Source organism: Entelurus aequoreus, linkage group LG12, assembly GCF_033978785.1.
Source record: "Entelurus aequoreus isolate RoL-2023_Sb linkage group LG12, RoL_Eaeq_v1.1, whole genome shotgun sequence".
In the NCBI taxonomy this organism is placed as follows: domain Eukaryota; kingdom Metazoa; phylum Chordata; class Actinopteri; order Syngnathiformes; family Syngnathidae; genus Entelurus; species Entelurus aequoreus.
This window is the reverse complement of record NC_084742.1, coordinates 20,078,554-20,092,696: the sequence shown is the minus strand read 5'-3', so window position 1 is coordinate 20,092,696 and position 14,143 is coordinate 20,078,554. Positions and strand designations below refer to the sequence as shown.

Here is a 14,143-nt window from a genome sequence, read left to right as displayed (position 1 = left end):
TTGTCACATTACAACCATAAACAAATGTTTTATTGGAATTGTATTTGAAACGCCAACATAAAGTGGTATACAATTATGAAGTTGAAAAAAAAAATTGTATACTTGATTTCTTCACTTTTTTTTTTTTAACCAAATAAAGTGAAGCGGGCATTGTGAAAAAGTATTCAGCCCCACTCAGTAATAACTTTGTGAAACCACCTTTTGCTGCAATTGTAGCTGCAAGTCTTTTAGGGTATGTCTCTACCAGCTTTACACATCTAGTGACTGAAATGTTTGCTTCGTTTTCTTTGCCAAACAGCTCAAGCTTAGTTCGATGAACAGCAGTTTTCAGATCTTGCCACAGATTCTCGATTGGGATTAGGTCTGGACTTTGACTTAGCCATTCGAACACATGATTTGTTTTAAACAATTCCATTGTAGCACTGGCTTTATATATATGGTCGTTGTCCTGTTGGAAGCTGAACCTGCACCCCAACCGGTTTTCTTCCAAAATTGTCCTGTATTTGGCTCTATTCATCTTCCCTGCCCTTGCTGAAGAGGCATGATGCTGCCACCACCATATTTGACAGTACGTTTTGCATTTTGGTCAGAAAGTTCAATTTTGGTCTCGTCTGACCAAAACCCCTTCTTCTACGTGTTTGTTGTGTCCCAAACATGGCTTCTGGCGAACTGCAAAAAGGACTTCTTATGGTTTTCTTTTAACAATGGATTTCCTTTTGCCACTCTTCCATAAACACCACACATGTGCAGTGCACAAGTAATTGTGGTCCAGTAGACAGATTCCCCCAATTAAGCTGTGGATCTCTGCGGTTGGTCCAGAGTCACCATGGGCCTCTTGGCTGCATCTCTGATCAGTGCTCTCCTTGTTCTGCTGTAAGTTTAGGTGGACAGCCTTTCTTGGTAGGTTTACGGTTGTCATACTCTTTCCATTACTGGATGATGATGAACAGTGCTCTGTGAAAAGTTCAAAGCTTGGGAAATCTTTTTATAGCCTAAGCCTGCTTTAAACTTCTCTACACTTTATCACTGACGTGTCTGGTGTGTTCCTTGGACTTCATGATGCTGTTTGCTCCCCAATATGCTGTTAACCACCCTTTTCAGATCATCACAGAGCAGCTGTATTTGTACTGAGATTAGGTTACACACAGGTTAACAGTATGAGCACACATCATGCAACTTCTGTAGGCAATTGGTTGCACTCAGAGAAAAGGGGCTGAATACTTTTCGCACACTGCAATTTGGTTTTTTATTTGTAAAAATATGTTTTGAGTCATGTATAATTTTCTTTCAACTTTAAAACTATATACCACTTTGTTGGTCTTTCACATACAATTCTAATAAAATATACTTATGTTTGTGGTTGTAATGTGACAAAATATGTAAAAGTTCAAAGTGTATGAATACTTTTGTAAGCCACTGTATCTGCCAAATTAGACTCTTACCTTGTTTCTACTGGTGTGCTCTGTAAATATCCAGATTTTCCTGGTAATGTTCTGCTTCATCGATGTAGTGCCAGCTCTGTGCGTCAGTGCAAACATAACCACGATGTCTGTCTTTTGTCTGTCGTTTTTCTTTGAGCCATCTCTTTTATTTATTTTTTTGCCTGTTTGCCGCCCACACCCACACACCACCGCTCTTAATGTGCGCCCTACTGGAGCAGTCTTGCAGAAACAATGCCCGCATATTAGAAGTTCCAGGCACCCCATGATGTCTGGATTTCATACATTTTAATGAGTTAAACTCAACTCAAACTTCCAAATACAAGTCTATGTTTTCTTATGGAATTAATTGTTGCAGCCCTAGTCTGCTTTCTAACTGGACATAAAGTGCTACGTGTTGCCACTGTTTGGACTGATGTCTTCAATCACACCAGTCACCAGTCCAAACTTGACTCTGCTTTTGTCCTAACAAAACCTCTCAAATGTTTAATGTGTGTGTCCCCAGATGGACATGTGTGTGTGCTCTGATGTGCTTCTATCTAAGCTGCCCAATGTGCTGCAATGTGTCAAGGCCTTGCTGGCCCTGGAGGAGGGGGGCCTGGACAAGCACTCCCTGCCTTCGTCCTCCTCGTTGCTGTCCACAGATTTCCTGCTCTTCTACTGTGTGGCCATGGTGCTGCTCTACGTCCTCTACTGCTACGTGCTCACTTAGGCTACATCCCATAATAATAGCAATCAGGACAGCAGTGTGAGTGTGCAGCAGGAAATGCAAAGCAAGGAAACGCTACACTGGAACATTTCAGGTTAGCACGTAAATAGTCTAGCCAAGCCTCCACACCACAAGTTCTTTGAAACATCTGACCACTTCACACATGTTAATGACACATTAAAGGTCACTAGTACAGGTCCAACATATACTACCATTTTCCATTTATAGTTTGTTTTTCTTAATTGCAAAAAAATATTTCAGACAGGCAATGTTATTCAAAACATTTTCATTTTTTTTGCGAGAAAACAAGCACACCATGTGCATGTCTGTATGCTGACATGAAGCAACTGTGAATGTCTCTATGTTATCACTTTGAACCTTCTAGATGAGGTGTGTCCAAACTCCAAAATCAACGGATGCAGGGGACCATTTTGTTACGTTTATTTATATTCAGTTTTGTAAAAAGGCGCACAAAAGGTCAAAATTTCAGCTTTTTCTATTTACATTGTGCCTTTTCCCCTAAGTTTTGCTTTTACATTTTTTTTGTGCAATGGGGCGCAAATGGCCCCCCGCCTCGCACTTAGGACACCACTGTTCTAGAACTCAACTGACACGCACCACTTTGACCCTGTTCTGCTTCATGCGAGCAGCAAGGGGCAGTGTTGCTACATCAAAGGCCCAACATGGTTTGAAAGTTTATTTTTGGGGGGCCAAACTAAAAAGGTACAAACCACGCACGTGTACATATATATATACATACATATGTTTTTTTATGGTTGCCAGGTGACGTTGTAAAAATGTAAACAGGTGATTAAATTATCTATTTTTTTTAATTTATTTTGAGTGTTTTTTCCACACAGGTAAGAGGCTACTATGATAGATAAAAGGTTGAAGCTTACAAGTGACAGGGAAATTATTCAAGCTTAAAATACCATTGGGGTTTTTTCCCCTGAGTAAGAAAATATGATTTCCCGGAAGCTTATTGACTGTTTCTACTTGACACTCGTGTCTGCCTTATTGCACATAAACAGTTAAAAATGAACTTTATGAAAATATTTGTGTTCCTTAGGAGAATTCTAGGGCCTTGACACGAAGTAAACGTTGATTTCCTGCATTTGTCACAGTAGCTTAAATGTTTTTCAGCTGCTGTTTTTCTACCGGCATGCAATTTGCATTTAAATAGTTTGAATACATACAGATGTATATTTTATCTTTACAAAACCAAACCTAACGCTGGTTTTTGCAGTGTTCACAGAGCCGATATACACTTTAGTGACATTTTGTACATGACGCTCTGGGTTTTTCAAGTTGACGTCAATTTGATGTGTTTGCCTCTCCTCTTCCTGCTGTAAAGAGTTTTATTAAAAGCAACTTTGACTTTGCCGTTTGCGCATCTGTCTGCTTTCCTCACGGGAACATTATATTGGAGCAACAAAATGTGTGCGTGATGAAGGAACCGTTGATTGGCTGTCTCCTCACACGTGACTTACTCATTCAAAAAGGCGCGCGCGGGCATCGAGACGCATCTGACGCTACTTTGCATTGCCGGGGTCGTGCGAAGTTTGTATCTCCTGCCGCGGGAGCGCGCATTGGGGCGGAGCACTGTGCCTTGTTCAGACAGCGGTAGCACTTCCGTGTTATTAGCGATGTCAATGATTATAAATACTATTTATGTGATTAATAACATCAGTTCAAATTCACAAGTTTTGTTGATGACGCAAAGTATCTATATAATAAAACATGTTAGTACAGGCCTGGGCAATTATTTAGACACGGGGGCCACATTTAGAGAAAAAAATGTGTCTGCGGCTGGTATATCTATTTTTAGGAACACTAATGCTAAACCTCACAATAATGTCTGATTGAATGCTTAAAAAGTTATTACAGACCGCCTTAAAAAACAGAATGGAATTTAAATTTTTTTTACTGAATGAGCCAGAATGTACATGGAAATAAATAATGTGGGGTTTACAATATCAACTATGAACGATAAAACCCTGAATATTGTCAACAAATGAACGTCAATTGACATATTTTACAATAAAGTGAAACGCAACAAAATGCAAACAGCGAAATATGAACGCGAAAAGACCAGAAAACCCACCTATCTGGTATATAACCTTTACAACTTTGGTGTAAAAATCTCCTTCCGCGTTTGTCCCTGACACCCGCATTTCAGGCTGGCCGCTCTGGAAACACTCTGGAAACGCTCCCCACCCACACTGCTTCCTCATCTGAGCTGCTGTGACAGATTACCATAGTAACTAATTAGATTACCAAAGTAACTAATTCGATTACCATATTAACTAGTATATCATGCAAAAGCGCAGATCTCAACCATTGAAATACTTTGTATAGTTCAAGATTTACGGTAATTTGAAAAAATCACTGCACATCATAATGGCAGCTTCAGTTTCCATCTTAAAGATCTAAAAAAAATATTTGGGAATGTCCTGCGGGCCGGATTGAAAGATTTAACGGGCCGCATGTGGCCTCTGGACCTTAATTTGCCCAGATCTGGAGGGGTGTCACATTTTATGGCAGCACAGAAATATGATGTATCCCCTACTATTGTTGTAATGAATAAAATGAGTCCAAATTCACAAGTTTTGTCTGTACACATAATCCACATGTTAGTACATACTGGGGACGTACGTGGGACATATTTTCTGGCATAAATGAGATGGGGTTTTTTTGTTTTGGTTTTTTAACATTGAATAGTCTACTCTGTAGTGTTTGTTCTTACTATATTGGTGTTATTTTATAATCTATCAGAAGATGAAATAAACAATATAAACCAAATGACATGTTATTAATGTAATTTGCAGAAAATAAATAGGCTGACCAACCGTTCTCTGCAGCATGACACCGTATGGGTGAGGGCCGACATCCGGGCAACTGAGCTACATACGGGTTCTTTGAGCCATAGCAACGAGACTGGCGTTGAAAACAAACAGTTGCCATTACTCTTTAACCTGTAGACCTACGCTGGTTAATAAACCCGTCATTCTGCCTCCAAAATGCCGAAAAACTGTTGTTTTTGGTTGTGCTAACCACAACTGGAAACAGGGAAAACAAAGGTTGTATTTTGTTCTGCCAAAGCGTGATAAAAGCCCACAGAGACGAGACAAATGGCTCGCAGCTTTACACTGGGAAAACGAGGACGGTTCTCACTGGAGTCCCCCAAAGTCCCGGGTCGTGTGTTCGGATCACTTAGTTTCTGGTAAATATAAGGAACAAAAATCCACCTTCTTAACCACAACTTGGCTATACCGTCCGTGCTAATGTTGTACTTGTTGAATTTTTACCTTATAACGTTCGACAGCTGAAGTTGTTGTACAAAAATAACATGCGGTGTATACTATATAGTCTATAGCCTAGCTAGCTATTTTCGAAAACCGGACAACGAGAGGATACCAAAGGCAGCGTTAAGATGGACACCACCGGGAAAACGTAAGCCAGGGCGGCCAAAGAACACCTGGCGAAAAACAGTTGTACTTAAACAATACATGTAGCCCTCAAATCTGTCAATATTTTATACACTAACACTTGATCTTCCGCGTCTCTTTCTTAGTAGCGCGCAGGCTAAGCTAACTAGCAAGCTAAGCTAAGCCTGAGAAGCTTTAAAGTTCACTGAAACGAGTCTGACGCAAAAAATACATTTTCGTTTTTTCACACGATATGCGAATAAGTAAAAATGCGTAAATGAAGGATTTAACGCCGACTTCCAAGCCACAACGCTCGTTAAATGCTTTTTCTGTCAATGCTGTGTTCGCTGTGAGCTGGTTTGTTTTCAACGAATTCCCGGTTGCTAGGGGATTGGTAGGCGGAAGTGACGTAGGTCCGCCCTCACCCATACAATAGAAGCGTGTGCAGGATGTGAATACAAATACAACATGTAATGTACCGATGATCAAAAGCATTTATTCGGGTCGGAATGTCACATGTTACACCAACAACATTTTTGACGATCAAAGCATGATCGTGAGAGTCCACATTTTCTATAATTGACATCGCTAATAACACGGAAGTGCTGCCGCTGTCTGAGCAAGGAACAGAGCTCCGCCCCCATGCGCGCTCCCGCGGCAGGGGATACAAAATAGTTCAGGGATACAGAATTTGTCACGACACCGACACTCACCGCTAGCCGGCGCTAGCACCCACTTATATTTAGGGTGTCAAAGTTGGGAACGAGATTTGCACATTCCAAGTTATTGGATCCATAACGAAAATTATTTTGAAACTCAAAACAATCCACCTTTGTGAGGTAGATCACGTGCTACGAGATGTTTTCCAACGCAGTTTGTCTCTAACAGGAACTCTGACACGGTGCGCAGGGACCGTCTACAAAGTGCAGCGAAAAACCCCATAAATGTTTTATAATTTATAACTTCATTATTATACACTATAGGCCAACGTGCTTCTTTGCACTTGAGTTGTAATTATGCAAGGTACTTAAATGCTTCTGCCTATTACACACAACTTTTGTACATTAATAACAAAACTGAAAATTAACTGAAATTGTTTGTAGATACCAGACTGATACATTTGACTGTTGACATGAAATGTCATTTTAAAAAAATGTCACTAATGCTAAATGACAAAAAATGATCCTTGCGTAAAAATCATAAAGTTCATGGTTTGTAAAATATTTGTGAAAATATAATGAAAAATACACATTTTATTACGTAGAGTTAGTGTCATTAGTTCAGGTTGAGTTTAAAATCCACAATATATCTAAACCTCTCAACTCTGGACGAGGTTATCGCCCAGACCCTGAAGGTAAAAAAAGTGTAAAACCTTTATTTTTGTGAAAATGCAATAAAGGCACAGTTAACCCTCTTTTTGGCATTAAAACCACATTAGTCCAGGTCCATATGAAACATTTCTCGAGTTAAAATTCTCTAATCTGGACTATATTCTACTTTTAGATTTTTTTTATTTTTTTTTTAATGCAATAAAGGAACTTTTAACCTTTTTTAGACATGTAGACCACATTAGTCCTGGTCCAGAAAAAAAGAGCTTTTTTACCTGAAATCTGGATTAGATTATCCCACAGACCCAAAAGATTAATAAAAACACAGTTTGTGAAATTTGAAACCTTTATTCTATTTGTAAAACTGCAATAAAGTCACATTTAACCCTTTTTTTAATATACGCACCACTAAAAAACAGTTTATCAGTGCTTCTCAAATAGTCGTGTGGCCCCCTGGAAGGAAGTGGTGGGGGGTGTGAACATCCTTTATCAGCATCAAACTGCACTTCGAAAAGTTGCACTACAAAACGTGCTCATTGTAACCATTTTGGACTTCTTCATTTTGATTTAAATTGTATGTTAAAGTGTTTTATACATTGTGCTCCTGAGCAGTGTTCTGAAAATTACTTTTCAAAAGTAATTTATTGTAATTTGTTACTTTAACCAAAAAGTAGTTGAATTACTAACGGAATTACTCTTTAATAAATGTAATTCATTGCTAAGGAAAGTAATGTATACATTACTTAAAAAAATAAATAATTTAAATACCTGGCATATGCATTTGAGAGACGTTTGTGATGTGTGTCATCGAGGGTTTCAACGGAGCTGTGTTTGTTAGCTTTAGCCGTTAGCAGCGTCCTTTGTTGACGTTGACATCAGCTCTTTTGAATCTTTTCACCGGATTGCGTTACCTCTGCCTAATAAATGGATTGAATGTTATTCGATGGCTGTCATATCTTCTTGTCAACAAACTGTGTATTGTTTGGATGGCAAATTTGTCACGTCAATCATTGATTTATTGTTCAATATTCCCATCATGTACGTGTGCGTATGTTGTCTGCTGTGTCTTAATAAAGATCTAACGTTATGAAGAGGTCTACTTCTAACAATACTATTTTTAGTCGCGGTAGAGAGTGCCTCTTTTAGTGCTGCTTGTTGCGTTCACCAGTAAAACGATATTTCCTGCATTGAACTTGCTGAACTTATGACGCTGTCTTGTTGACATAAATAAAACCACTTCTAAAGTAGCGTGCCACGTTACACCGAGCTATCACTAACAGCGTTGTAACGGACCTAAAAGTAAATAGATTACTCGTAACTAGAAAAAGTAACGGTGTTACCAACACTGTTATTACAAACATTGCTCCTGAGGTAATATTGTTGATAAATTTATTTTTAGGTTTACCGGAATTTTATTTTTCAGTATCAAATGTTTCAAATCAGTCTCAAAAAATGTTTAAAATAAGGATTTATTTTTTTTATTTCAGGCAAATTGATTTATTTTAAATCTTTGCTGTTACAGACTAAAAATAAAGTTATTTGTTGTAAATTGATCAATTTTTTTTTCTTTAATGTTAATAAGGATCCAACGTTATGAAGAATCAGTGGTACCGTCAGGGCCAGCAAGGCATTCTCTGCTGGCCTAACATAACCAGAAATCATGATCATAATTAAAGATATTTTTAAATATCTAAAATAATTCATATTATCTTCATGTCATATTATGCTCCTTCCAGTGCTGTTTTTAGTTTTTGTTCGTATCCAATCAGAATTCAGCTAGTTTATGTTGCTATGCTGTACCAAATCTGCCCGAGGCCTTCAGAATCAACAATGCGGGCGTCAGTGCACTGTAAGTGAACAGGGACATACAGTTGATAGACAGTTGCGATAGCCAATCAGATCACAAGTTGTTGACAGTAGCCTAAGTAGCCTGATGTTAACGAGACTGATTGGACACTCACTTGTCATTCTAAAGTGAGTATCCAATCACAAGTTGCTTAGCAGGAAGCAGGAAGTGTTGACCCACAAGCCACAAGATGCCATTGTGGCTTGTGCAGCCCTTTGAGACACTCGTTATTTAGGCTATATAAGTAAACTTTGATTGATTGATCGATGAAAGGAGGAAAAAACGATTAGGTGGCAGATATAAAGTTGTGTTATGAGTTAGGCAACATAAGAACTCCATTACCCAGCATGCCACAGTAGTGAGCAAGTGCAGTATCGCCGTTTAGGTTGTAGCCATGCCGGCAGCTGGATGTTATTGACGAGCACGCTGTGGAGTAAACTTTAAAAACTCAGCCAACTCGCCTCGTCTGCATCTTTTATGATTAGACAAGACAAGGACATAAGGACATTTAAAGAGAAACTACACCTTGTGAGACAATGTCGGCCAACCCCGGAAGCTCGAATGGGTTCTACTAGTTGTGAGTTCAAATATTTTATTTCTTTATTTTTTCACGTTTAATATGTTTTATGCAATTGTAATTTTGACAGTACCACATAAGATATGTTTTAATTGCTGATGCGTTTTAATAGATTTTTAAATGCGCCAGAAAATAACCTGTTATGTACACTGTTGATGTGATTCAATGCACAGTAGTGCGTAAATGTGTTCCTGTATAGTATTTCTCCAGCAATGGTCAGGTGGTGACATCAATGATGGTATTTTTGTCAGGCCTGGGTCAGAAATAGGACTCAGATGCAGAGGTGGGGAATAATCCGGCAGGCTTTTATTTTGAAAAGTTCACTTTTCACCTCTTGAGTCAAGGCAATACAACAACGGCTATAAATTGTAACAACTAGGCGAAAATAGTGTGTGTGTGACAACCATTGGTACTTTAACTTTAAAAAGGTTTCACAAAATGTTAAACCGAAAATCACTCCAAAAAGGAGAAAACAAAAATATCTGTAACTACACCAGCGAGGAATATCCATCCCATCCATTTTCTACTGCTTATTCCCTTCGGGGTCGCGGGGGGTGCTGGAGCCTATCTAGGCTACAATCGGGCGGAAGGCGGGGTACACCCTGGACAAGTCGCCACCTCATCACAGGGCCAACACAGATATAACTATGAAATTTAAACAACAAAGACGCTCCAAAAAGGAGGGAAAAACAATGGGCTATAAAGTTTCTACACTAATTCTTATTAGAGGAATAATTAACAAAAGGTCACTCAAAAATGAGGAAAAGAAGAGACGGTAAAAGTAAACTGAACTCACCACTGCGACTTGAAAACTTAAACAAAAACTCCCTCTGCTTAAGAGGAAAAAAGGAAAACTCAAAATACCAACTCGTAAATTCAGGATCTGGATAACAAGCCGAGACAAGGCTTGGGTATGAGGCTGGAGATGCACAAAACATTCTGGCACAGAACAAAGGAAGGCGTGGGCTTATAAGACACATGGGGGTGATGGGGAACAGGTGGAAACAATCAGGGATCAGGGATGACGTCAGACTGATGACACAGAAGGAAAGGCAAGTGACCTGAAATGAGAGAAGAGTTACTTTTCAAACTAAAACATGAAATTCACAAGACACAAAAAAACCAAGACCAGTGTGACAATTTTGAGAGGTAATCATTGAAGTCTGACACCACTGAAGACCTAGGTGGGAAACGCACGGCCCGCCACATAGACAACACTACTTTTAGTCGCGGTGGAGAGCGTTTTCTTCTTCTACCTAGGGGGGCATAACAAAAATAAACTGAGAAGCAGTAGTTTATATGAATTTTCATGGTCTGTGGGATAATCTAGTCCAGATTTGAGAAGTTTTTGATCTGGACTTTGACTAATGTAGTCTACATGCCTAAAAAGGATAACGTGTGCCTTCCATGCATTTTCACAAATGAATAAAGGTTTCAAAAATCCCAAACAGTGTTTTTATTAATTGTCAGGGTCTTTGGGATAATGTAGTCCAGACTGGAGAACTTTAAATATAGTGGTTTTTATTCTGGACCTTCAGTCATGTGGTCTTCCCTCTTTAAAAAGGGTTAAATATGTTTTTTGTTTTTTTTTGCATTTTCACAATTACAGTTGGTTGTTAGTCAACATTTTGAGTCACTTGTTCATTACTTCCTGTCAAACATTGGACAAGAAAATGGATAACAGAGCTCTCATTGTCAATGAGTACATCATGCTTGTCATTGTCTCATACAGTGATTCTCATACTGGCAAGTGCTATCCCAAATAATCACCTAATTAAATATTCAAACACAGTATTACTGTTCAAACGATGTGTAATGTTAGTGGCCCAAAATATTAAATATACTTATTTTTAATGAATACTTGGGCCTACTAGGCTACTGTATTTTAATGTTGGTCGCTATGGTGGTACTTGGAGAATCAAGTTTTTTCTGTGGCCCTTGGTGGAAAAAGTTGTGAGAACCACTGGTCGGTTATGGAGCTTTGATGCCATTTCTTGTACAAACCCCGTTTCCATATGAATTGGGAAATTGTGTTAGATGTAAATATAAACGGAATACAATGATTTGCAAATCCTTTTCAACCCATATTCAATTGAATGCACTACAAAGACAAGATATTTGAAGTTCAAACTCATGAACTTAATTTTTTTTGCAAATAATAATTAACTTAGAATTTCATGGCTGCAACACGTGCCAAAGTAGTTGGGAAAGGGCATGTTCACCACTGTGTTACATGGCCTTTCCTTTTAACAACACTCAGTAAACGTTTGGGAACTGAGGAGACACATTTTTTAAGCTTCTCAGGTGGAATTATTTCCCATTCTTGCTTGATGTTCAGCTTAAGTTGTTCAACAGTCCTGGGGTCTCCATTGTGGTATTTTAGGCTTCATAATGTGCCACACATTTTCAATGGGAGACAGGTCTGGACTACAGGCAGGCCAGTCTAGTACCCGCACTCTTTTACTATGAAGCCACGTTGATGTAACACGTGGCTTGGCATTGTCTTGCTGAAATAAGCAGGGGCGTCCATGGAAACGTTGCTTGGATGGCAACATATGTTGCTCCAAAACCTGTATGTACCTTTCAGCATTAATGGCGCCTTCACAGATGTGTAAGTTACCCATGTCTTGGGCACTAATACACCCCCATACCATCACACATGCTGGCTTTTCAACTTTGCGCCTATAACAATCCGGATGGTTCTTTTCCTCTTTGGTCCGGAGGACACGACGTCCACAGTTTCCAAAAACAATTTGAAATGTGGACTCCTCAGACCACAGAACACTTTTCCACTTTGTATCAGTCCATCTTAGATGAGCTCAGGCCCAGCGAAGCCGACGGCGTTTCTGGGTGTTGTTGATAAACAGTTTTCGCCTTGCATAGGAGAGTTTTAACTTGCACTTACAGATGCAGCAACCAACTGTAGTTACTGACAGTGGGTTTCTGAAGTGTTCCTGAGCCCATGTGGTGATATCCTTTACACACTGATGTCGCTTGTTGATGCATTACAGCCTGAGGGATCAAAGGTCACAGGCTTAGCTGCTTACGTGCAGTGATTTTTCCAGATTCTCTGAACCCTTTGATGATATTACGGACCGTAGATGGTGAAATCCCTAAATTCCTTGCAATAGCTGGTTGAGAAAGGTTTTTCTTAAACTGTTCAACAATTTGCTCACGCATTTGTTGATAAAGTGGTGACCCTCGCCCCATCCTTGTTTGTGAATCTACTTTTATACCCAATCATGGCACCCACCTGTTCCCAATTTGCCTGTTCACCTGTGGGATGTTCCAAATAAGTGTTTGATGAGTAATCCTCAACTTTATCAGTATTTATTGCCACCTTTCCCAACTTTTTTGTCACGTGTTGCTGGCATCAAATTCTAAAGTTAATAATTATTTGCAAAAAAAAAATGTTTATCAGTTTGAACATCAAATATGTTGTCTTTGCAGCATATTCAACTGAATATGGGTTGAAAATGATTTGCAAATCATTGTATTCCGTTTATATTTACGTCTAACACAATTTCCCAACTCATATGGAAACGAGGTTTGTATTTTTACATAGCTTTTACAAAAAGGCAATATGAAAAATTTTGAAAAACAAAAAAAGCAAAGACTGACCATATTCTTGGTCCTCGCTCAGGATTCCTTATGCTCACCTCAACTCATCACGGAGGAAGACGGCCTGAGTCGACTGGCCCACACGGTCCAGGTTCTGGTGGGACTGGCTGACGGATCCACGTGACTGCAAGCATTCAGAACCTGCAGTCAGAATGTTTGACCTCCCAACGTGAAGTAAATTGTCTGCAAAAGACTTGCTGGTTGTTTTATTTTTGTCCCACAAGGACCATAGGAGCCCTAGGTGACCTTTGAACCCAAGCTCAACTATATCGGCTGGTGATGCATTCAAGAGCTGTGCCAAAAAAATGTGCTTAATATTGGTTCATTAAGTATGTCCTTTGCGGTCAAATGATCAGAGTGTGTGCTACAATATTTCATTATCTGTGAAGAAAGCCCACTTGGATGCAGTTTAAAGTAGTTGTACAGTGTAAATCGGCTGTGGCCTCAAAACCCGACTTTTTAATGGGTGGTCGGTGCAGATGGTAGAGCAGTCGTGCCAACAACTCGAGGGTTCCAGGTTCGATTCCAGCTTCCGCCATCTTAGTCACAGCTGTTGTGTCCTTGGGCAAGACCCTTTGGCTCCTGATGTGTCGTGCGTGGCTTCTGCCATCAGTGTGTGAATGAGTGTGTGTGAATGGGTGAATGTGATGTATAGTGTAAAGCGCTTTGGGTGTCATTCCAGGTATGGTAAAGCTCAGTATAAATACACAACATTTACCAATGAGGCCTTGAAGTATTAGCATCTGACAGCATGGAGCCAAACCACTTAAAAGGCCATCTAGAACACAGGTGTTCAACATGGGTATGCACACTGCAAAAAGTCAGTGTTCAAAAACAAGAAGAAGAAAAAAAAGAAAAAAAACAAAACAATTAGGGGTATTTTATTTGAACTAAGCAAAATTATCTGCCAATAGAACAAGAAAATTTGGCTTGTCAAGACTTTCCAAAACAAATAAAATTAGCTAACCTCAACGAACCCAAAAATACCTTAAAATAATCTCACTAATAACAAGTGCACTTTTCTTGGTAGAAAAAAAATGAGACCTTTTTGCTCAATATGTTGAAAAATGCTCTTAAATGAAGCAAATGCTAGTGCCATTATCTTGACATAATGATATGCGCTCGGCATCGTAATTTTTTTTTCATGCTTGAAATAAGAAATTATTACTTTAAAAAAGTAGTTTTATACTTGTGA

At 39.2% G+C, this 14,143-nt stretch overlaps 1 protein-coding gene across 4 annotated transcripts in view; it reads left to right on the top strand.

Moving 5' to 3' along the window:
- The window catches only part of LOC133661677 (leucine-rich repeat and calponin homology domain-containing protein 4-like), a 49,757-nt gene extending 36,618 nt beyond the window's left edge, over nt 1-13,139 (top strand). For 3 of the 4 annotated variants that reach the window (XM_062065069.1, XM_062065070.1, XM_062065068.1), the window contains one exon: nt 1,945-3,530. In XM_062065069.1, coding sequence (XP_061921053.1) covers nt 1,945-2,151 — 207 coding nt within the window. In that variant the 3' untranslated portion in view covers nt 2,152-3,530. Of the gene's footprint in view, nt 1-1,944; nt 3,531-12,970 lie in introns of those variants that run through there. The other variant, XM_062065071.1, reaches the window with a different exon arrangement.
- Nucleotides 13,140-14,143: the final 1,004 nt, after the last annotated feature.